We start from the raw sequence: 21094 nt of genomic DNA on the forward strand, positions 1-21094 counted from the left end.
AGCTTAAAATTACTGTATGATAGTCCTTTCAAGTCATAATGGATATTATTTGCTGAGACGTTCCTAAAGGACATTATCTCCTTTTGAAATACACCTGTAATAGGACCATAAAAAATGACGTAAACCTACATACAATGTCAGTCTATGCAGCTTATGATGTTTGGATTATAGGCTTACCTTATATTCAGCTGTTTTATTGTTTTTGTTTGCTCTTATGGTTCTTGTTGTGTTTTTGAACTTTTCATATGGTGATCTAACATTGCAAAATAAACATACGAAGACCCATTCATAAAATACTAGCGCACAGAATTATCTGCTTGCCAGTTGACTGAAATTTACTTTGTTTGAATTACAAGTAATTGAGATCTTTATGAATACATTCTGCACTAGAATATTGTCCTAAAGAGAGAGAGAGAGAGAGAGAGAAGAGAGAGAATGCGGGAAGAAGATAGGGAGAGAGTAGAGGAATAGAAGATAAGAGAGAGAGAGAGAATGAGTAGAAGAGAGGGAGTTTGAGTGAGAAGAGCTAGGGAAATTTACTAAGCTTATCCTATTGTACCTTTTGCCAAAAAGGTAATTTACAAGTATTCCCCACTCAAAAAAAACCAAAATGGAATCATGGGTGCTAACTCACAGACTGCTTTGGGTCATCTCATATGGCTTTTTTATTTATTATATCTGGGTCATCTCATACCTGTCTTTTTAGTTAAATATAATTATCCTTTTCTTTTTTTTTGTTATGTATCTTATGATGCCTTCCTACCACAGCCTTCATTTTTGTCATTTAAAACGTATTACAACAGCCCCTATGGTCGATCTAAATCTGTTTCTCCCTTTTTGAAATAAATATTTTTTTAATTTTTTATAATTAATTAAAAGCTTAAAAGCTTTTGCTTAAAGTTGGAGTAAGGAAGGGCTATGAAAGACAACATATTATAGGTCTATGTGTTCCACTGGCTACATGTTTGCAAGTTTTACTTTTATTCTCTGTGGCATTACTATTACTATAGCCATTGATGCATGTACACATGTATATGTCCATATGCACATGCTCATTTGTGGGTACATTAAAGTTATTGCTGGTCCCCTGTATTCGCAGGGGAATTAGTGTACCAGATTCCCCCTGTGGAAATAGTTTATAACCCCTGCGCGAATAGTTGGAACCCCTATAAAATTGCTAAAAAACAGCCTATTTTTGTTTTAGTTTAAAACTCAAGAAAAACCCCACTCAAAATTTTTTATACTTGGTTTTTTTAAATACGTAAGTTTTCTCAATCAAAAAAAATTGCATTTTTGATTTTGGAAATTAAAAAAAAAAAAAAAAAAAAAAAAAAGAAATTAAAAAAAAAAAAAAAAAAAAAAAAAAAAAAAAAAAACGGAATTTTGTGGATATTTCTCATAAAAAATACAGGGTGAAATGTTGCAAATTTTTCTTGCAAAATAAGTGTGCGGGGACGGGAAACGTTTTCCCGAGAGAAAATCCGGTAAGGTGTGGAGTCCTCGAAATCCGTTCCGGAAGAAAACGCGAATATGGGGGGTCCAACTGTATAACAGTAATGTACCCCAAACTTATGCACGATGGTTATGGTTTTTGTCCAGGACCCCGGTCCGCATAAGGGGAAGTTTTGCGTTAAGTTTTGGTTTGGGGGACGGCTCCCTCTAAAAATGATAATAAATGCTTACTTCTAGTTTTGAAACAATTAAAAATATGAACCCTCAATCATTGGCTCCTAAGTTATAAAGTTACCTTTTAAATGAAAATTAAAGTTACTGTAATTTGGATTTAAAAGTTAGTTTAATTACATTAAGGCCTTAAAAAACCAAAAAACTACGTAACTGGTTGCTGTTAAAAATCAGTTTACAGTAACTACTACTCATGTTACTTAATGCCCATTTTTTCGTATGTATATTCCACATTACCCCTAATTCAAATGGGATGCGTTAATTTTTCCCTCAGAGTAAAAAAAGGTTTTGTTCTTTGGCGTCATTAGGTTAAACTTCATTAACCTTTATAAGGAAGGTAGGTAACACAATTCAATGAAAAAAATAAAGGAAAACATGTCTGTACATATTTGTAATGTTTGCAGAGGGTTGAAGGTAAATTAAAATTAAAATCAAGTTTAAAATAAAGTTACTAGGTGTGGAGGAGGGCTAACTATTGACGAAGTGAGAGAGAGGAGAGGCGGAGAGAAATGAGAACGGAGGAAGAGAAGAGAGGAGCGAGAGGGATAAGAGAGATCGGAAGAGAGAGAGAGAGAGAGAGAGAAATACCATAATTATCCCCACCAATTAATTGTCATGCGAGGTAAAACTTTAGAGGGGTTAGCCATTCTTCAAAAAGTTGCAAATGGGGATTCACATCTTCTGAAGAGTAAATTTAAACCTGTAGGTGCTGTTTAATTACGTAACATAGTTAACATAAACAGATTGTACCAAGTAATTTTCCTTGCAAGGTTAATAGATTAAAACAATTTTCATAGTAAAATTTTCACAGAACGACAACCAACACCACTGGTTATGTTCTCCCCTGGTTCTAGTTTTTTACCAATTTGATCCATGAAGGTTCCTTTATAACAGTTGACAAACCACTGTTGAATTATGTTTTACTTGCCTTTTTTTACATATTTTGGTTCAAAAATATAAAATAGCCCATAGGACAGAATTCTCCCTACTGATTTTGTTTTACACTTAAAAAATGCAAAAATGCAAAATAAAACTTAAATTATACTAGTACTATGTACTTCAGAAATTTAAACAAAGTTTCTCAAGGGATATCATCTTTGAAAAATTGGCAAGAAAGCTTTGTGAATGGGTTTATTGCATCTTGTTAAAACAAAGTATGTACGTATTATGCCAGTAAGTAACGTGAGGTGGTTCCAATTACCTTTGGTATCATAATTTATGTATGTTACAAAAACAAAAATTAAAAAATAATAAATTTTTAATGTAGATTTTATACAGAAAGGCTTTAAAATTTTAAAAAATTTACATAATAAATTAATCATAAAAAGTTTTGCAGGGTTTTGTAGTGTTTCTGGAGAATTTGCAAATGTTTCAACGGCTATTGTGAAAAGAACTCCACGTTATGATAATTAAGTTTAGGGTCCAATGAAAAGTTCGTTGCTATTGTGAATTCGGGTGCAATCTTGAATCACGTTAAGTTTCGGGGTATTACTGAACAACATTGTTGTATCGGTGGGGATCAAAAGCTACTTTTGTTAACTTTAAAAAGCTACTCTAGTTTCCAACAGCTACACAGAAAAAAGAAAACTTATTTGCGATTAATGAATTAGATTAGATGTGTAGGCCTTTGACCTGTCATTGCTTGAAAATATAAGAATTTGATGTGAAGGCCTACTTTCACAATGATATACTTATTTATAATTTGACATTGGGTGGTTTGGTTTATTTTAACAGTTTGGCTTTGTGTGAAAAGAAGATTCACTTTAGTTTTTTGGATAGCTGTTTTTTTGTTTTTGCCATTGTGTTCTGTGTACAGTAATACCTTGAGATACAAGCAGCCCAACATACGAATTTTTTGAGATACGAGCTGCGAATTGGTCCAAATTTTTGTTCGAGATACAAGTGGAATTTCGAGATAAGAGTGACCGAGTTGTGCTTAGGGAGGTTGCCGTAGTTGGCCCAAGGGTCCAGCATCTGCACAACCAGCACTTTTTAATGACACTTATTTGTAACATTTACTTAACATTTTAAAAGGCATACAAAAGCAAATCCATCTTCTAGTTAGATAAGTTCAAAAACAGCAAAAGAGATTGATTGAAATTGAAAGTTATTGTTTCCTAAACATTAATACATACTCATTACGTAAAATTGTGTAAAGCAATTTGACAAAAATACCAAACGAGGGAAAACCAACTTTTTTTTTGCTAAAGTAGAAAACCAATTGGAATATAACAACAAACCATTCCATTTGACTTTTATTTCAAACCACCGTACAATACGTAAACCAATTGGTCCCGTCCGTTTTTGTTATCAATGATGTTATGTAGAATAGGATAAATATATTTTATGTAATAACTTTATTTAACTTAGGCTATAGACCCTCCTTCGTCCCCGACAAAAAGAAATTCGAATTTCGCTTCACACGCTACATGGTTATGGTCAAGGGTGAATCTACCGCCAACTGCCGCTAGGGTGGCCAGAACTAGGAACCATCCCAATTTTTCTAAAATCAGATTTTGGCTCTTCCACCTGTCCTCCTGAGGGGGTGGAGGGCTGGTGGGTGGGCCAATTTTAAATAGTATAATATCTGCCAGGTAACGTATGTAATAAAAAAGAAACTTTATTGTATCATGGGACTGTAATCACCATTTTCATACAATTCAACTTCCCCTGGCAGATATATTAGCTTAGCTGATTGGCAACCTTTTGGCGGAGGGTAATAAGAGAATCCTAATTTTACTGAATATAGGGACAGGGAAACAACATACGTTGGTAGGTAACAAAAAATATAAAAAGAAAACCTTGGTTCCTTCCTTACCGTGTGTCGGGAGCGAAAAAAGAAAGCCTTCATGGGCTACTGCCTAGGAGCCTTTACATCCTCCTTCAACAAGAGCCTTCAGCGAGGGTAGTCTAGTGACCCTCATGCCTAAGAATTCTTGATGGTCCGTGTCGATGGGGTCTTATCCACTTACTCGACAGAACCAAAGGGATCCTTTTTATCAATGGGTCCTATCCACTTACATGACAAAACCCACCTTGCCATATGGCCATCATTAAGGAGGCATAACCAACCTATACCCGATCAACCATGATCCTAAGATACCGGGGTTAGTTACTACTATTGAATGAACGGAGTTATCCCCCCAACCAACAATCCTTTTCAAACGACCATTAAAAAAAAAAACTCAAAACCAAACAATCTTTTAGTTAAAAACAACAATATTATTTAAGGATCAGCTAACCACTCCCACCTGGTTTGTGTTAAGCCCTGGTTTAACCGTAAAACGCAGCAACGGTAATCCGCTGATTACATAAGGTTCCAAGAAAAAGGAAAAAACACTTTTTCATAAGTCACTCTGACTGTCTTTTAAGTTAGTGGGAGGCAAAATTACCGAGTTGCATCTTCCCAATATTTCGTTGCTGCCTAAATAGGTTCTTTCATTAGACATAGTTCTATTAAAAGGCTAGGGAAGTTTGCAATTGCACGGACTTGTCGTGTGACTCTAAACCCTAAATAAGCAAAAACTTAAAATGGTTTCCTCTTGGCATTTCATGTGATGCCTCCGTTTATCAACATTTCTTACGAAGAATGCTAATGCGTTTCTTCGACATTTTGCCTCTCGTCGGGTTTCCTTACCGTTGCACCATAGGTGCCTTCTATGATTTTACAACCTTGAAGTTGATCTCTTTCCTCTTCAGATAAAACTTCAGTGCTCTGAACCTGGGGACAGAGAAGAAGAGACCTTTCTGTTTTCTCTACCCTACAAGGGGAGGGAGAGGCCCGCCCTTGATTTCAAAACTTCTGGGGCCAAGGCTTTAGAAGGATTTCCTCATTCTTGGCCCAAAAACAAAGGTTTGGAAAGAGGACAAACAGCAAAGAATCTCCTCTTAAAACCTCACCCCGGAGGATTCTTGAATTGCATGTCTTCCCTCAACCTGACCCTCCATTGGCCCGTACTCGAGGGTCAAGAGAAAAATGCACCTTCCTCGGGAGGAGGTCCTCCTAAAGGATGCCTTTTATCAGGGGTGGTTCGAAAGTATCCGAAGAAGCGAAACTGGAGGAACCACATCTAGGTTCCAAACTTGGGTGAGTGATAAATATTTAGAACTTTGTTTTGTACCAAAGGGATCTTAAGTTTCAAATCATGGAGATCCTTATTGTCTTCTATGTTAAGGCCCCTGGTTTTCTAAATACAGCCGAGAGCATACTTCTATAACCTTTTATTGTAGGAAAACAGCTAAAACGTTGATTTCCTCTCTAAGGAATATAAGGAAAATCAGCATTTTCGGTCCACATGCGGTAAAAAAAAAAAAAAAAAAAAATCCCTGGAAGAGGACAGCCTTCTTCGACCTTACACCCAATCTACGGAAGGACTTCCCACACTTCGAATTGATAGACCCCGCCGCGTAAGGAGGGAACCTGCGGGAGCTCTGGCCAATTGTGCACTTGCAGCTTTTTACGGCGAAAAGCCTCTCGCTCTTGACAAAGTACCTTTTGTCGATAAGGCCCCGAAAGGCAGTCCAGGGAGAGGAGCGTGGAATGTTTCATTGAATCTCTCGAAGTCGAATTGGGTTTTTGTTTGAGCAGTATCTGTCCCTCATGGGAAGGAGATCCTGGGGAAGTCCACCAGTCCCATTCCAGTTACCATTCTTGGTGAACCAAAATCTCGAGCGGGTGCCAATATGGGGCGATTATAGTCAGTTTTCGTCGCCATCCGAGGAACGGGAACTTTCTTAACTACGTTTCCCCAATAATCTTTGAACGGGGGAAAAAAAAAGGCTTAGGCATCTATGCCTGAACAGTTCCATTCCCATGAGAAAAAGCATTCTATTCACTATTGCCTCTTGGATCTTCTACAATTGGAGCAAAAGTTTTTCTATCCTTTCTTGGATGAAGAAAACGTGGGCGAACAGGTCTATTCTGAGGCCTTCCCCCAAGGAGAGGACCAGAGCTTTTTCGGCAGGGACTTTCGGGAGTGTAGGGCGTTCCACCCTGTTGGTAAGGAACCCTGGTTTTGCTTCCTGCATGGAGGTCTGTCCTGCTCTGACATTTTTTGTCCCTTGTACCCAAAACCTCGTCATCAATACAGTGCCCTCGTTCCTTCCTCTGCCCCATATCAAGAGGTCTCTCGCTATCCTTGTAGTAGTGTAAGCGAGTGAGTCCCCCCCGTTTTTTTGTTCGGATGCCAAGCCAGGAGCTGTGGTTTAAATTCGTCCTGAAATTTACCTGGGACTTACCAACGCCTTCTGACCTCCGACCCTCGAAGTCTTCAAGGCTAGATGAAACTGCCCATAAGTTCTTTTTTAACATTTTAATTTATGCCAGGGGTGGACAACCTGTTCTCCTGTCCAGGTTTCCTGACCACTTTGCCCTTCCCTTTCCTATAGTTGCTCCCCCATCCCGTTTTTCCGAGGCGTGGGAAAACAACACTAGGAGAGGGTTTCCGAATCTTGCAAGGGGGATATGCCTTCGTTATCTTCTTGAAGTGGGGTTGTTAACCACCACCTCAGGTCTAATGTTTTTTATTTCTTGGGAAGAATTGGGTAAAACTTGATCCGAAAGAATCCCCTTTCTTTCTGTCCCCACCACATTTCTTTTTGCAGGGTTAAAATTAAAATTGGCCAGAGGTCTTCAGATTGATGCCTCCCGCTATTCTGGGAAACCGAACTGCTCCAGCGCACTGGCAAAGGGTGGCCCAGAAGGGCTTTCAACCCATTCCCCTCCTGAGCTTTGTTCTTTTCCCTAAGAAGTTTTGATATTTTCTCCCAAGCCTCGAGCAATTCTGTCTTGCGATTGGAAAATGCCTTGAAAAACCCGCCGAAGAATCCATCTGAATCCCCAGATAGACAATGTCTTGGCCTGGGGACCATCCTGAGACCATTTCTCTCGGTTTCCACGAGCGAAGGTCCCCGATTGTTGAGAGCGGAACAAGATTCCAACGTCGTTTCTAACGTCCCTCCCTAAAACATTGTTCTTTTTGACCTTGGGCCCTTAATTAGGCCAGTTCGTCCCAGATAAAGGGATATGTTCCACCCCCCTCCAAGATTGAAGCCAACCGTGCCTACGTTCCTCATCAGGTTGGTGGTGAACACTTGAAGGAGCCGTAGACAGGCCGAAGCACATGGTACCCTGAATTGAAAGGACCCTTCCCTGCATCATGAAATCGTAAGATATTTCCCTCGATCGACGGATGAATAGGGACGTTGAAAATATGCGTCTTGTAGATCCAAGGTCCCATCCTAAATCTCCTGGACGCAGATCCGCGTAGCAACCGAATTTGGATGTTTTTTCCATAGAGAACTTACTGTTTTCTCTAGACGAATCGGTTCAGTGCGCTCACATCCAGGACAGGGTCTTCCACCCCCCTCCCGAGGTCTTTCGGAAACTAGGAAAACATTGGGATTTGTTAAAAAAGCCCCTTGCGGTTGTTGGATGATCCGGTTACTAAATTCTATCTGGCCTGCCTTGTTTTCCAAAACTATTTTGTTTTCTAGCTAAGGTTGCCAGAAAGGAAATCTTCCTCTTGACAGGGTGTCCCGCGTTACTTCGCCGGAGCAGTTGTCTCTCGGAATAGACGTCAAGGGAGGTCTGTCCCCTGAAGGGGATTGGAAGATATCCTCTTCCTCACAAGTTGAGGAGGGGACCAGTTGTCCCGCCCCTCCTCGACGTCCATTCTTCTGCAAAATTCAGTAGTCTGGCTCCTACTGGTTTTGGTTTGGAGGACTTGAGGTTTTCATTTGCTTTTCTTGGTAGGTCTAAAGGCAGAAGCCCTGAAGCCCTACCTTTCTTTCTTCTGCTCCTCTCCTTCTTTTAAAGGCGGATTCTCGGAAATTGAAACTCCCTGCGAAATAAAGGGCGGCCCTTCGGGGACCCCGTTTGTCTCCCCCGCTTCCGTGGCAGGAACAGCCTGTCCCCTCGGCCTTTGGTTGTTGATTTGTGAACCAAGGTAAGGTCCTGTGTACGCCCTTCCTCGGTTAAAGTGAGTTGAAGAAACTATCTTTCACTAACTGAGAAGGGGAAAAAATGCCTGGTTTAGACAGAGGAGCGTACAGAAGGGTGGACGAACCTCTGTGCCGGAGAGACAGCTTTTCCTTTCGTAAGAAAAGAAACTGAATAAGTTCTCTTCTTAAGGTATTTTAAGTATTCCCAGGCCCCGAAAAAGGGAGGGCCACTTCCTCCCTCCCGAATCCGGTTCTTGCACTTGCTTTGTTAAATCCATACAAGTCAAAAAATACTATTTAAGGATTAGTCCGGGGCCCTCAGTTGTTTCATTTTGTTCTTGTGTACCCTCTTGGCCATCACCCCAACAAGGGACCAGTCCAGAAAGTTGAAAACTTTCCAAAGACATGGTAACAATATCTTTGAGGAAGATGGTCCCATTTCAGACATTCCCCAAGTTGTCTTTTGGCTGAAGAAACGAGAGCGTCCCCCCCTCCTTGGACGGCGTTCCACCACAGGCGGTTGATTAAATCTTGGCCCTCTGCAGTCGCTTTTTTTCGGGAGGGGCGAAGTCAACATTGCTTCGCCTGTTCTCATACCAGAATTACCCCTTCCTCCCATCCCAGAAACGTCCTGGAGGGTGTAGGGCAGGTAAAGACAAGTCTTTCCCGCCATCCTTTCTTGGAGTTAAGCCCAATTTCCAAAAGACTGCAAAGCCTTCTTCATGGAAATTGTAGGCCGCCTAATCTTCCAAACGGGAAGGAGGACGGACTTTTGCGGGTTTTTCGCGCTCCGTGAACAGCGACCCGAGGAGAAGGAGGAGCCAGGCAGGACTCAATGAATCCTCCCAAATTTCTTGGAGGTAAAGCCGCAGCCAACGCTTTTGTAGTTGTTATAGTTCCCACGCCGCTTTTTTTGATTTCTTCGGTTGTCAGAGGACATCATTCTAATGCAAGTTTCCACCGGAGAATCTTTTATTCAGACCGAAGGGAGAATGTTCTCTTCCTCACAACGGTTGAATGGACCCTTCCTGCAGGCCATACCAAAGCTGCCTCCCACGACAAGGTCCGACTCCCCCGCCACTGTGCGTACATCTTGTGTCCCTGTCGGGAGATAATGGCCCAGACCTGCAGGAAAAAAAACCCAAACCCGATCATCATCTAAGGCCCTCTTCCTGTGAATTAAGGAAAAAAAAATGAACCGGCCGCCTGTGGCGTACATTTTGCAGTTCCTTCTCAGGATGAATAGCTGTTGCTTGTGGGCAGTCTTTCATCAGAAACGGACCATATCGTTGAAACATGGACGACGGGCCTCCTGTGCGACGTCTTTTTTGTCTCTGTCCAGAAGAAAAATCCGTTCCTGGTTCCAAATCATAAAAAGAGACGGCTTGCCCTGGTTGATTTGTTTCTCCGTATTGTTCTTTTGAAGAAAATTACTTTTCAATGCGCTCTTGGAACGTATCTGGTCCGTTCTCGGGGACTGTTGTCGTTCTGTCCCGAAATCTGTCCCACCACATAATGGAAAAAACTTGGCGCTTGGCTGGTGTGCCATTCCAGCCAAGGCGAACACTTAAGCGCTTTCCTGCCTGTCCGTCTTTGTCCGCTTTCTGGCTCCTGGGGTGCCCACCGGACGGAGTTTTTTGCCTGCGTACCGATGTTTTTTTCCTATCCAGGCTGTCCCCGGCCCTTGCCCACGGCTGTCCTCGGTAGGCCGCAAATCCGCTTGAAACATAGGTTGTCCGCATAGGGACAATCAATCTCGCCTGTTCCCGGGCTGTCCCTCTTTGTGGCGAATGGTGGTCGGGGAAATAAAGGGTTTGGCGCCCGTCCGCGTAATGGCTTTACCCTCGGACAGAGCAAATCTGTTTTTAAAAAGAAAATGGGATGGTTTCCTAGGTTCTGCCACCCAGTGGCAGACAGTGGGCGGTAGAATCACCTGACCTAACCCTGTATCGTTCTGTGGCCCGCGAAATTCGAATTTTCCTGTTCGGGGACCGACGGTAGTTTCTATAGCTAAGTTATATTAAATCCTGCCAGGGGAAAGTTTGAATGTATAAAAAATAATTTTAAACTAAACTAATGGGCTTGAAATAGAATCACATTTTAGTGTTTTTTTGTTTTCAACGCTGAAGTCAAAGGTAAAAATTAAAAAATAGGCAAAACGGAAATCATGAAACTTATTTTTCCCAACAATAAAATATGGCCCCAAATCCTGTCAACGAAAAAAAAAAGACGTTAGCTCAACAAACAAGATTTTATTTCCATCATCATATTTCCAACGTTAAAAAAAAACACGGTTGTACAAACAAAAAGAAAATCCCGATTTCCCGTCATCAATAAGTTAAAGTATTCTAAGATTATTCGTTTCTGCTAAACTCGAAGGCAAGAAAAATTCGCTTAATGAATTTGAGTCAAAATACATCAAAATTGAATGCAATTATTTCAACATACAGCTTGATTTCAAAACCAAACCAGTTGAACTGCATATGTTTAGTATTTTATGATAACAGTAATATGAGAAATTAAGTACATACCAATACTATTGGATTACAAGTTGCAAGTTTAATGTGTAAACGTTTTTAAAAAGGATTCATGGAAAAAGATACATTTTTAAAATTTTTTTCCCCTTTAAAATTTAATTATACGTATCCATCTAACCAGTCTTGACATCCACTCAATTACTTTCCCGATGTAGGGGGGACAAGTTCCCGGCTTCTCGTTTCGTGTCCATTTTTTTTTTTTTACTTATCATAGTTAGAATGAATTGTGAAACCTCCCAAGAATTGGCTTATATTAAAATTTTTGTTATTGATTTAATTAGTTCTTGCTGCCATCCGCAACTGATGAGGTTTATTGGACACCGTTATATTGATTAAAGTTAACCTAAACCTTTATGTATAAGAGTTATACTTTGTAAGGCTTCAGGTTATTTGTATTTGTATGTATAATGATAATATCATAGGCCACTATACACTACCGTGAACGACTTGTTAATGTTGTATTTCAATTTCCTCTCGTGTACTGAATTTCTTAATAAGCCCAATAATGAAAAAAAAAAAAACAACTTGAAACCTAGGAGAATTATCCCTGAAATTAATAACTTACTCATACCCTATAGGTAGGTATGAAAAGCTATACTAATGCAAGTGTAGGCTAATCTCCCCTGTTAATGTAAAGAATGGTACTGATTTGACCAGTTTAGTGTAGGCTAAGCAAGCATATTCAAGAATACAATTTTCAAACAAACAACAATGGGGTTTTTTTTTGGTCAACCTAACCCATTCCAAAGTAGAAAAGAAGTACCATGTATGTTGTGTTTTTTTAAGTAAAAAAACAAGGACTTTTTTTCATAATTTCGGATGGTTTGGGGATGTTTTCACAGGGCTGGAAAATGGTTTTTTTTTTTTTTAAAATCCTATTTTCAGTTTTATTTTCAAAATGAGAGAAATTTGTTTTTGGGACAATAGGATGTACGATTGACCCTTACCAAGCTCAGTTACAACACGAACTTAAAAAAAAAAAAAAAAAATTTAAAACGTAATCCTCAAGGTATTTATCTGTATATGGTTTTTTGTTTGTTGTTAACCCTTTTAAACGCCCATTGGGTACGTATTATACATCGGACATAAATTGTCTTTTGGGTTGGGTGCCGATTGGACGTATGGTACGGGTTCGAATATTAAAAATAAAATGTTTTTTTAAAAAATCGGGTGGAAAAAACAAATTCTTATAGGCCTACCAGGTCGAAAAACTTTTGGAAATCACGCCCGCTTGGGGGATGCTGGGAGTTCACTGGATCAAGGCGTTGTTTGTTTATAATCATTACCCCAGGCGCGCAAGCACAAATTTCTTTCTTCTCGCACTAAAAAAACATCAGCTACTCATCTCAGAAATTATCTCGTCACTTTGACATAATTTTTGCACCATTTTATATTTAGCCGTTACATGGAGTATTATATGTGAAAATGTGCGCAACTTCATGTAGAATACAACTAAATACAACTCCTGGTGTAGCTTTCATCAGTTTTTGAAATATTTTTACATAAATAACAATAAGTGCCAAAATTTCAACCTTCGGTCAACTTTGACTCTACCGAAATGGTAGAAAAACGCAATTGTAAGCTAAAACTCTACATTCTAGTATTATTCAATCATTTACCTTTATTTTGCAATAAAATTGGGAGTCTCTAGCACAATATTTCGATTTATTGTGAACTTATGAAAAAAAAAAATTTTTTTTTTTTTCCTCACGTCCGCGCGGTAACAACTCTTCCGAAAAAAATCAGAATTTTTTTTTGTCCAATTGTCGTAATGTTTGCACCATTTTAAATTAGCCGTTACATAAAGTTTTATAAATTAAAATAAAAAAATGGCGGAATTTCATGTAGAATACAACAAAAAATAATTGAAGGTTGTAGCTTTTCTCATTTTGAAATATTTGCATATAAATCACAATAAATAGAAAAAAAAAACCCTGTTTGGTCAACTTTGACTCTACCAAAATGGTACAAAAACGCAATTGTAAGCTAAAACTCTTACAGTCTAGTAATATTCAGTCATTTATCTTCATTTTGAAACAAATTTGAAGTCTCTAGCACAATATTTAGATTTATGGTGAATTTAAAAAAAAAACTTTCCTTCCCCCCGCGCGCGGATTCACCGCCACAAATCTCCGAAATGCGTACGTCGCATTCTCGTAATATTTGCTCCGTTTCATATTGGGCATTTCATAGTTTTTATATATGAAAATGTGCGCAATTTCATGTAGAATACAATAAAAAATAATTGAAGGTTATAGCTTTTCTCATTTCGAAATATTTGCATATAAAAAATATATAAAAAAAATTTGACATTCGGTCAACTTTAACTCGTCCAAAATGGTCAAAAAAAAACTGCAATTGTAAGCTAAAACTGTTACAGTATAGTAATATTCAATCATTTATCTTCATTTTGAAACAAATTGGAAGTCTCTAGAACAATATTTCGATTTATAGTGAATTTTTGAAAAAAACATTTTTTTACGTCAGTGCATTACGAATTCATGCATCATTGTGTGATAATATTTTCTCTGTGTTGCTTTTATCGTTTTACAATGTGTTATATACCAAAATGATTGCAATTTATTGTACAATACAACAAACAAAAAATTAACTTGTTAGCTTTAACCGTTTTGCTCACAGCGCAATTTGAATACAATTATATATGAAATTTTGTTTTTGCGCTATCATATATCGCATTATTTATATATGATAATGATATTTTTTTTTAATTTCTGATGGTTCCATACTAAACTTCAGGCAATGACAAAAAAAGGAGCCAAAAATGAACTCTTAATCTTGAAAACTAAGCACGCTGTGATTTAAAAAAAAAAATATTTTTTCTACTTCGGCGCTCACTCCGAGACCCCCCGCCATACGGGAGACTATTTTTATCACATCCCTTCGGCGTTACAGGGTTAAGTGTGTTTATGGTTATTTTCTTTTTTTATTGCAATCAAGTTGATTGACAGTGGAGCTCCCCTTCAATGATAATATGAGATTTCTGTTGGCATCATATGAGGAAGATAAGGGATGCTGATAAGTGCCAACTCTAAGGACTACAGTGGTTAGGAGATTGAAGTTGAAGGTTCCATGCAACAACAAGGTGAGTGATATCTTTCACTTTGAATTATTTTTTTTGGAAACACTGTGTGTGCATACTGCATAGTGAATCTGGAGCTTGATGTTGTAGACTTCTTAGGGGTGCTGCCAATGAATAGTGTCTTCTGCCAATAGTATATAATATTGTGGTGACAGTGATTCCACAGTAAGACTGGGTATATTTGAATGAGTGTAAGTTCAAGGAAAGGAGACAGGTGGCAGCACAATCCAGTGTGTATTATTAGCTGACAATTAACACAGTTTAAAGGATTAAATACAGGGACACCAACTAAGAAGGTCTTCTGTTTGAAGATCTTTGAATAACTGTAATATTAAGGTTAATAAAGTAGGAATAGGTAATACTATGAGTTATCTTATAACCTCTAAATTTATTCTCTGACATCTCCTCTCCAGTAGGATTATGTAGGATTATGATGAATTAATTCCCTAATAATGAAACCTGCTACACAAGTCTATAGTACTTCATTTCAATTAATGTGGTCTATGTGGAACCGCTATTTAGGCCAACACCGATTTTTAAAAAATGCATGATGCATGTATTTAGGGTTGTGCATGATCAAAAGACAGAAAAAAGATGCATAAACAGAATCATCCAAGATCTTCATAATGATAATACTATGTAACATAATACAGGCAGTCTCCGGTTTTCAGTGGGGGTTCCGTTCCCAACAGCATGACAATAACAGAAAATTGGTGATAACAGTGCTGATTCACAGTTTATTGGTGCTGATCCCCAGTTACCAGCACTACTGTTAGGTGGGAATCGGGCATACCGGCGCCAAAAATCCAGTTATTGTTGTGCTAGACAAGTACTGTAAAATCAGATTGCCAATAACTGGGGACTGCCTGTTCATCTTTTATATGAAACAGCTGCATAGTTCACAACTCCAGGAACTCAAAGCTGTGGTGTCATAAAGTACAGAGCTGAATATTACCAAACAGTCAAATTCATACTGGTAATCATATGGTCTCTTAACTAGTGTTCCATCATTTTCCATTCGAGAGCTAGCCAATAACTGGTGCAGTGGGTGGGGATTAACTGCAAGGTGGCCTGGCTTTTGCTATAATATATGCATCCCAAATGGCCTTTCTTAAAGTCCAAATACTAACTCCTTTCTCTTCAAGTTCTTCCCTCCTAGTTGTTCAACTGCTTTAGCTTTACGTATCATGTTTGATTTTCAGCTCTTATATCTGACAAAATTCAACAGGCAAGGCCTGTACAAGTTGCAAGGTATAACTAAGTAGTATCATTAAATTATTTTAAGAAAAAATAAATGAAAATACTTCAAGCTTGTCACTAGGACATCAAACAATTCACACTGTTATATCTGCTTAAAATCCACTACAATATCTTATTTTGATCTTGTAATTAATTTTTTTTCTCCAAATTACTTTGACTTCTTACCCATATTATATCATCTGTTTGCACTATTCTAATACAGGCTTTTTTATTTTATTTCCTTTCTTGACATCACCAGATATGATATATTTCTATGTAATCCCTCACCTCCGCTATACTACGTAACATCCTATTTCACTGGTGCAAGGTGACCTTAATGACTTGTGCTATGTGTTTATATTCAGCACACAGGAAAGTTAGTTTTGTCACCTAAGAGAATTGCTCAAACCTTTTTGATGATTGGTCATGATGCAGGTGATAAGTGAATTAAAAAGGCCTTCCCACTATGTACCATACTAATAAGAAGGTCTGATGGTCAAAGCTAGAAACAAATGAAACAAATGAATTTGCACAAAAATTTGATTCCTTGACTTAAATCTACAAAACATTTCTAATAATAGTAAGGGTCACATGGAAAAAACTAAGACTTTCAACAGTATTACTGTTTAGCCAATCTTTACATATGTGGTGGTTAATAAATTTCCCACAAAATTTTTATAATTTAAAACAAAAATTCCAGTGCACCATTCCTTGGGAAAGGATTTACCTGAACAAAATAAAATTCAGCCCTTTATGCTAGTAAATGCTTTGCAGAGAGTCTTTGAAACTATTATGCCAATTCAGTCAAATTAATATTGTAGAAACAACCTTACTTGATTAACTGAATGGCAGTAACCACTGCCCAACGGCCTACTTCACCCCAGAACTGGACTGCAGATATTTCTATCAAAACTTCCAAGTATTCTAAGACAGTTAACAGTACCTGAAAATGAAATTACATTACAAAAACAAATACTATATACAATAATAATAAAGGATTCAAGAATAAAAGTGAAAACAAATAGGCGGTCCCCGGGTTACGACGGTTCCGGCGTTACGACGTTCCGAGGTTACGACGCTTTTTTTCTTAAATATTCAATGGAAAAATCCGTCCTGGGTTATGACGCTTGTTCCGAGGTTACGACGCTGACGCTTCCGACGCTCCGAGTTAACGACGCTTTTAAAAAAACGACATACTATGATAAAAATCCTTTATAGTTTAGCAGTATATTATAAAAATAAGTTTAATGGTGAGATTACAACAAAAATTTTGAGATTATGATGATTTTCGACACTTTTTTATGTTGTATTTTTTCTGTTTTTTTAGTGACGCCTCATATGCGGAACTAGTTTCCGAGCGATGAATACATACTAGTTTACATATAACAGTCCAAAAGCGAAAATAATGAAAAAATCATTGCTTGTTTCCAGTAATAATAACAAAACGAAGTTTCTGGTTAGATTACAACGCAAATTCCAAGTATCCAAAGAGAGACTTATTATCCAGTAATTTGATCAGAGAGAGAGAGAGAGAGAGAGAGAGAGAGAGAGAGAGAGAGAGAGAGAGAGAGAGATGAGAGAGAGAGAGAGAGAGAGGCGTCTTTCCGACGCTCAGAGTTAACGACGCTTTAAAAAACGCATACTATGATAAAAACTCCTTTATAGTTTAGACACAGTATATTAATAAAAATAGTTTTCTGGTTAGATTACAACAAAAATTTTGAGATTATGATGATTTTCGACACTTTTTATGTTGTATTTTTCTATGTTTTTTAGTGACGCCTTCATATGCGGAACCTAGTTTCCGAGCGAATGAAAATACATAACTAGTTTAACAATATTAACAGTCCAAAAGCGGCAAATAATGAAAAAATCATTGCTTGTTTCCAGTTAATAAATTAACAAAACGAAGTTTCTGGTTAGATTACCAACGCAAATTCCAAGTAATCCAAAGAGAGACATTATCCAGTAATTTGGATCAGATAGAGAGAGAGAGAGATGAGGAGAGAGAGAGAGAGAAGATGACGATGGAGAAGGGGGGGGTGGGGGGAGAGAGAAGAGGAAGAGAAAGAGCGAGAGAGGAAGAGAGAGAGAAGAAGAGAGAGGAGGCGTCTTCCGACAGCTCCGAAGTTAAGGACAGATAAGTGTTCGTTTCGTTAAACGGCCTCTGACTCATGCCAGTAAATGTTTTGTTGTGTGTGATACTAATATATAAGCCTTTTAATTTAAAGATAACGTTTACTTTAATTAAAGTTCGTTATATGATACGTAAAATAGTAATCAACTGTTCTTGTAGCCCTCAATATTTGGCAAAATCGAAGTATCAAAGAGAGACATTATCCAGTAGTAAATTTGATCATAGAGAGAGCGAGAGAGAGAGATAGTAGAGAGAGAAGAGAGAAGAAGAGACGCTTTGGCAACAATGGTCTCGGGGGTTTTTGGTTTTATAGCTTCCTTCTGCTTGATGATCGTGGATATTGTAGAAGGATTTCGACCATACTCGTTTTGCCAAATCGATGATACGAACGCCACGTTCATGCTTTGCTATAATTTCATGTTTTGCTTCCATCGAAATCATTTTCTTGGGTTTTTTCTTATCACCTGCTTTGTCTTTAGCTTTGAGACCCATGGTTAATAATAAAATAGACAAAATAACACGAAAAATAGGCGCAAATACAACGAACTAAACAACGACGTGTTAACATGCAGCACCAACAAACAAACGACTGAACGCCATTTATCGGTCGCCTATACAACTAACACTCATCGCAAAATCGTATCTCAAATATTTCGTTGTATATCAAAGCTTGTATTTTGCGCAAATTTTCTGTTATATCTCAAAACATTCGTATATTAGGGCAATCGTATGTCAAGTTTCCAATGTCCAAGTTTAATTTTGATCAAGAGAGAGAGAGAGAGAGAGAGAGAGAGAGAGACGCTTTGGCAACAATGGTCCTCGGGGATTGACGTAACGTTTATTTTTCTGAACAGATAGGACAGAGAAGTGTTCGTTTCATTAAACGGCCTGGTGACTCATGGCAGGAAATGGTTTTTTGTTGATACTAATATATAAGCCTATTTAAAGATACATTTACTTTAATTAGTCTATATGATACGTATAGTAATCAGCTGTTCTTGTAGCCCTCAAGATTTTGCAAAATCACTCCAGGTTGTACATAAAACTTCAAGAATGTAGTGTCACCAGAGGATTACAATAGTTTTTACCTTCAAGAACCAGCATTCTTTTATGAAATAACTCCAGGTTGTACATAAAACTACAGGAAACGACATGTAGTGTAACCAAAGGATTATTACAAGTAAGGTTTTTATAACTTTTATTAGTTTAAGACATATTTCCAAGCGTCGTTCCGGCTTACGCGATTTTCGGCTTACGACGCGTCTCAAGAACGGAACCCCCGTCGTAACCCACCCGGGGACTGCCTGTACTGTATACAATAATAATAAAAGGATTCAAGAATAAAGTGAGGGTAAATCTTCTAAATTGAGCCATACAAAAAACATTAGTGAAAAAGACAATTGTAATCTGATTAAAAATAAAACTGACTGATGACAAAACCAGAAATCTAGTAGCCTCAACCATAAATCATAGTTAGCCTCAATTCTCAGTTATCAAAATTCCCAAGACATGTAACTTCTGACATACAGCATATGGAAGAAGAATAGCCAGAAAGCCACTAACTGTACAAACCTGCAATGTCCATGAGAAAATAGATAAAATGATATCTAACAACTCATCCATCTGGGTTGCAATACAATTATATATGAGTAGATTCATTGCATCCAGGGAACCATGGAAAATTCTGACGGTTCATATAACAAACCATTTAATCACAGGGGTCTGTTAATACTCCTCACTTCCTCTTGCTAGAAAGCAGAGCATTTGCTACTGAATAGAGGGTTTGATTATTTCAAAAACCATAAAGCAAAACAACTACCAGTATGACTACCTTATTCACCTGTATCAGACCAGTCCAGCATATGATGTGTCTATTCCTCAGCCCACCCGTAGGAAGAAGAAAGGACCAAAGAGAAAGAAAGAGACCAGCCAACTCACTCATTCTCTCTTCCACACAATCATCACAGGTAAGATACAAAATTGCCCAGTGAAGGGCAATGGGTGAATTACACAACTTGTTGGGCAGCCACCACAGGGCCCAAGGAAAATGTGTCCAAAGACCTTTAGGCAACATCTCTTAGGTAAAATGATGTGTACATGGATTGATGCCGCCAGGTACCAGCATTCAAAATTCTATGAACAGCCAAATTTTTCTTAAATGCCAGAGAGGAACTTATACCTCTGACGTCATGTGCTCTAGCCTGCACAGACTCAGCAACAGAACACTCAAGAGATGAATAAGCCTGCTTGATCACCTCACGTATCCAGAAAGAAATGGTGTTCCTTGAAACTTCTTTCCTAGACTGACCAGTGCCAACAAAAAGCCTACGACATCTAGGTCTTAAATGTCGAGTCCTTTTAAGAAGCACTGTAGGGCTCTGAGAGGACATAGCAAGAGCTCTTGCAGTCATTGTCTACAAAGTCATTCAAAGATGGAATAGAAAAAAGAGGCAAATCTGTTGTCATGCACCAAAGAATTCTGAGTCTTGGCTATGAATTCCGGGATAAACTCAATGGTCACAGACCCCAACCCCTGGTATGTTTCACATCATAACTTAGGCCATGAAGCTCCCCTACTCTTTTCGAAGAAGCCAAGGCCAAAAGGAAAACTATCTTCAGCATCAAATTTCTGTCAGATGATTGACGCAAGGGCTCGAAAGGAGCTCGAGCGAAACTTCTCAGGACAAGCGAAACAGCTCATGCTGGAGACTTGAGTTCCCTTGGAGAACAGGTCTGCTCAAAACCCCTGAACAACAAGGAGACCTCCCAGGATAAAGAGATCTCCACGCCTCTCAGACGTAACACCAAACTCAATGCTGCTCTATAGCCCCTGATAGCAGAAACAGAAAGGCTCATTCCTGAGGAAGACTAAAAATCTGCTATACACTGAACAGAGGTTTTGAGTGGAGAGAAACCCCGTCGACGACACCAATCGCAGTAGACTGCCCATTTCCCCTGGTAAACTGCTGAAGAGGACTTCCTGAGGAAACTGGACATATGTACCGCTGTTCCCTGAGAAAAACCTCTCACTCAGAGGAGATACTTGATAGTCTCCATCCGTTAAGAGACAGGGATTCTACCTACGACGTGAGGCTGGCAAAGAAGCTGCCACCACGGAGGAATCTTTTTTGAAACCTCTGACAGAAGGAACAGAAGGTCCAGGAACCATGCTGCTTGCAGCTACAGAGGAGATATCAGTCATCCTTAGATTTCAAGAACTCATTACTCTGTTCAGAACTTGATGCAGAGAACCACTCCATGCCTGGGATTTGGTTCTGATGACTCAAACTGTCGGTGACCACATTCCTCTTGCCTGGAATGTATCTGGCCATGAGCTCTACCAAGTTGTCAATTGCCCACTGGTGTAACTCGACTGTCAATGAATGGAGGTGACGAGACACCACACGCCCTGTTTGTTCACATAGGTGACCACCGTGATGTTGTTGGACATCAGAA

The 21094-nt window shown here is 38.7% G+C and overlaps 1 protein-coding gene across 1 annotated transcript in view; it reads right to left on the reverse strand.

The window, feature by feature from the left end:
* LOC135218259 (peroxisomal membrane protein PEX16-like) overlaps nt 1-21094 on the reverse strand; it is a 99857-nt gene that overhangs the window by 36742 nt on the left and 42021 nt on the right. The window contains 1 exon segment of the mRNA XM_064254432.1: nt 16335-16444. Coding sequence (XP_064110502.1) covers nt 16335-16444 — 110 coding nt within the window.

Source organism: Macrobrachium nipponense, chromosome 9 (genome assembly GCF_015104395.2).
Source record: "Macrobrachium nipponense isolate FS-2020 chromosome 9, ASM1510439v2, whole genome shotgun sequence".
Classification (NCBI taxonomy): domain Eukaryota; kingdom Metazoa; phylum Arthropoda; class Malacostraca; order Decapoda; family Palaemonidae; genus Macrobrachium; species Macrobrachium nipponense.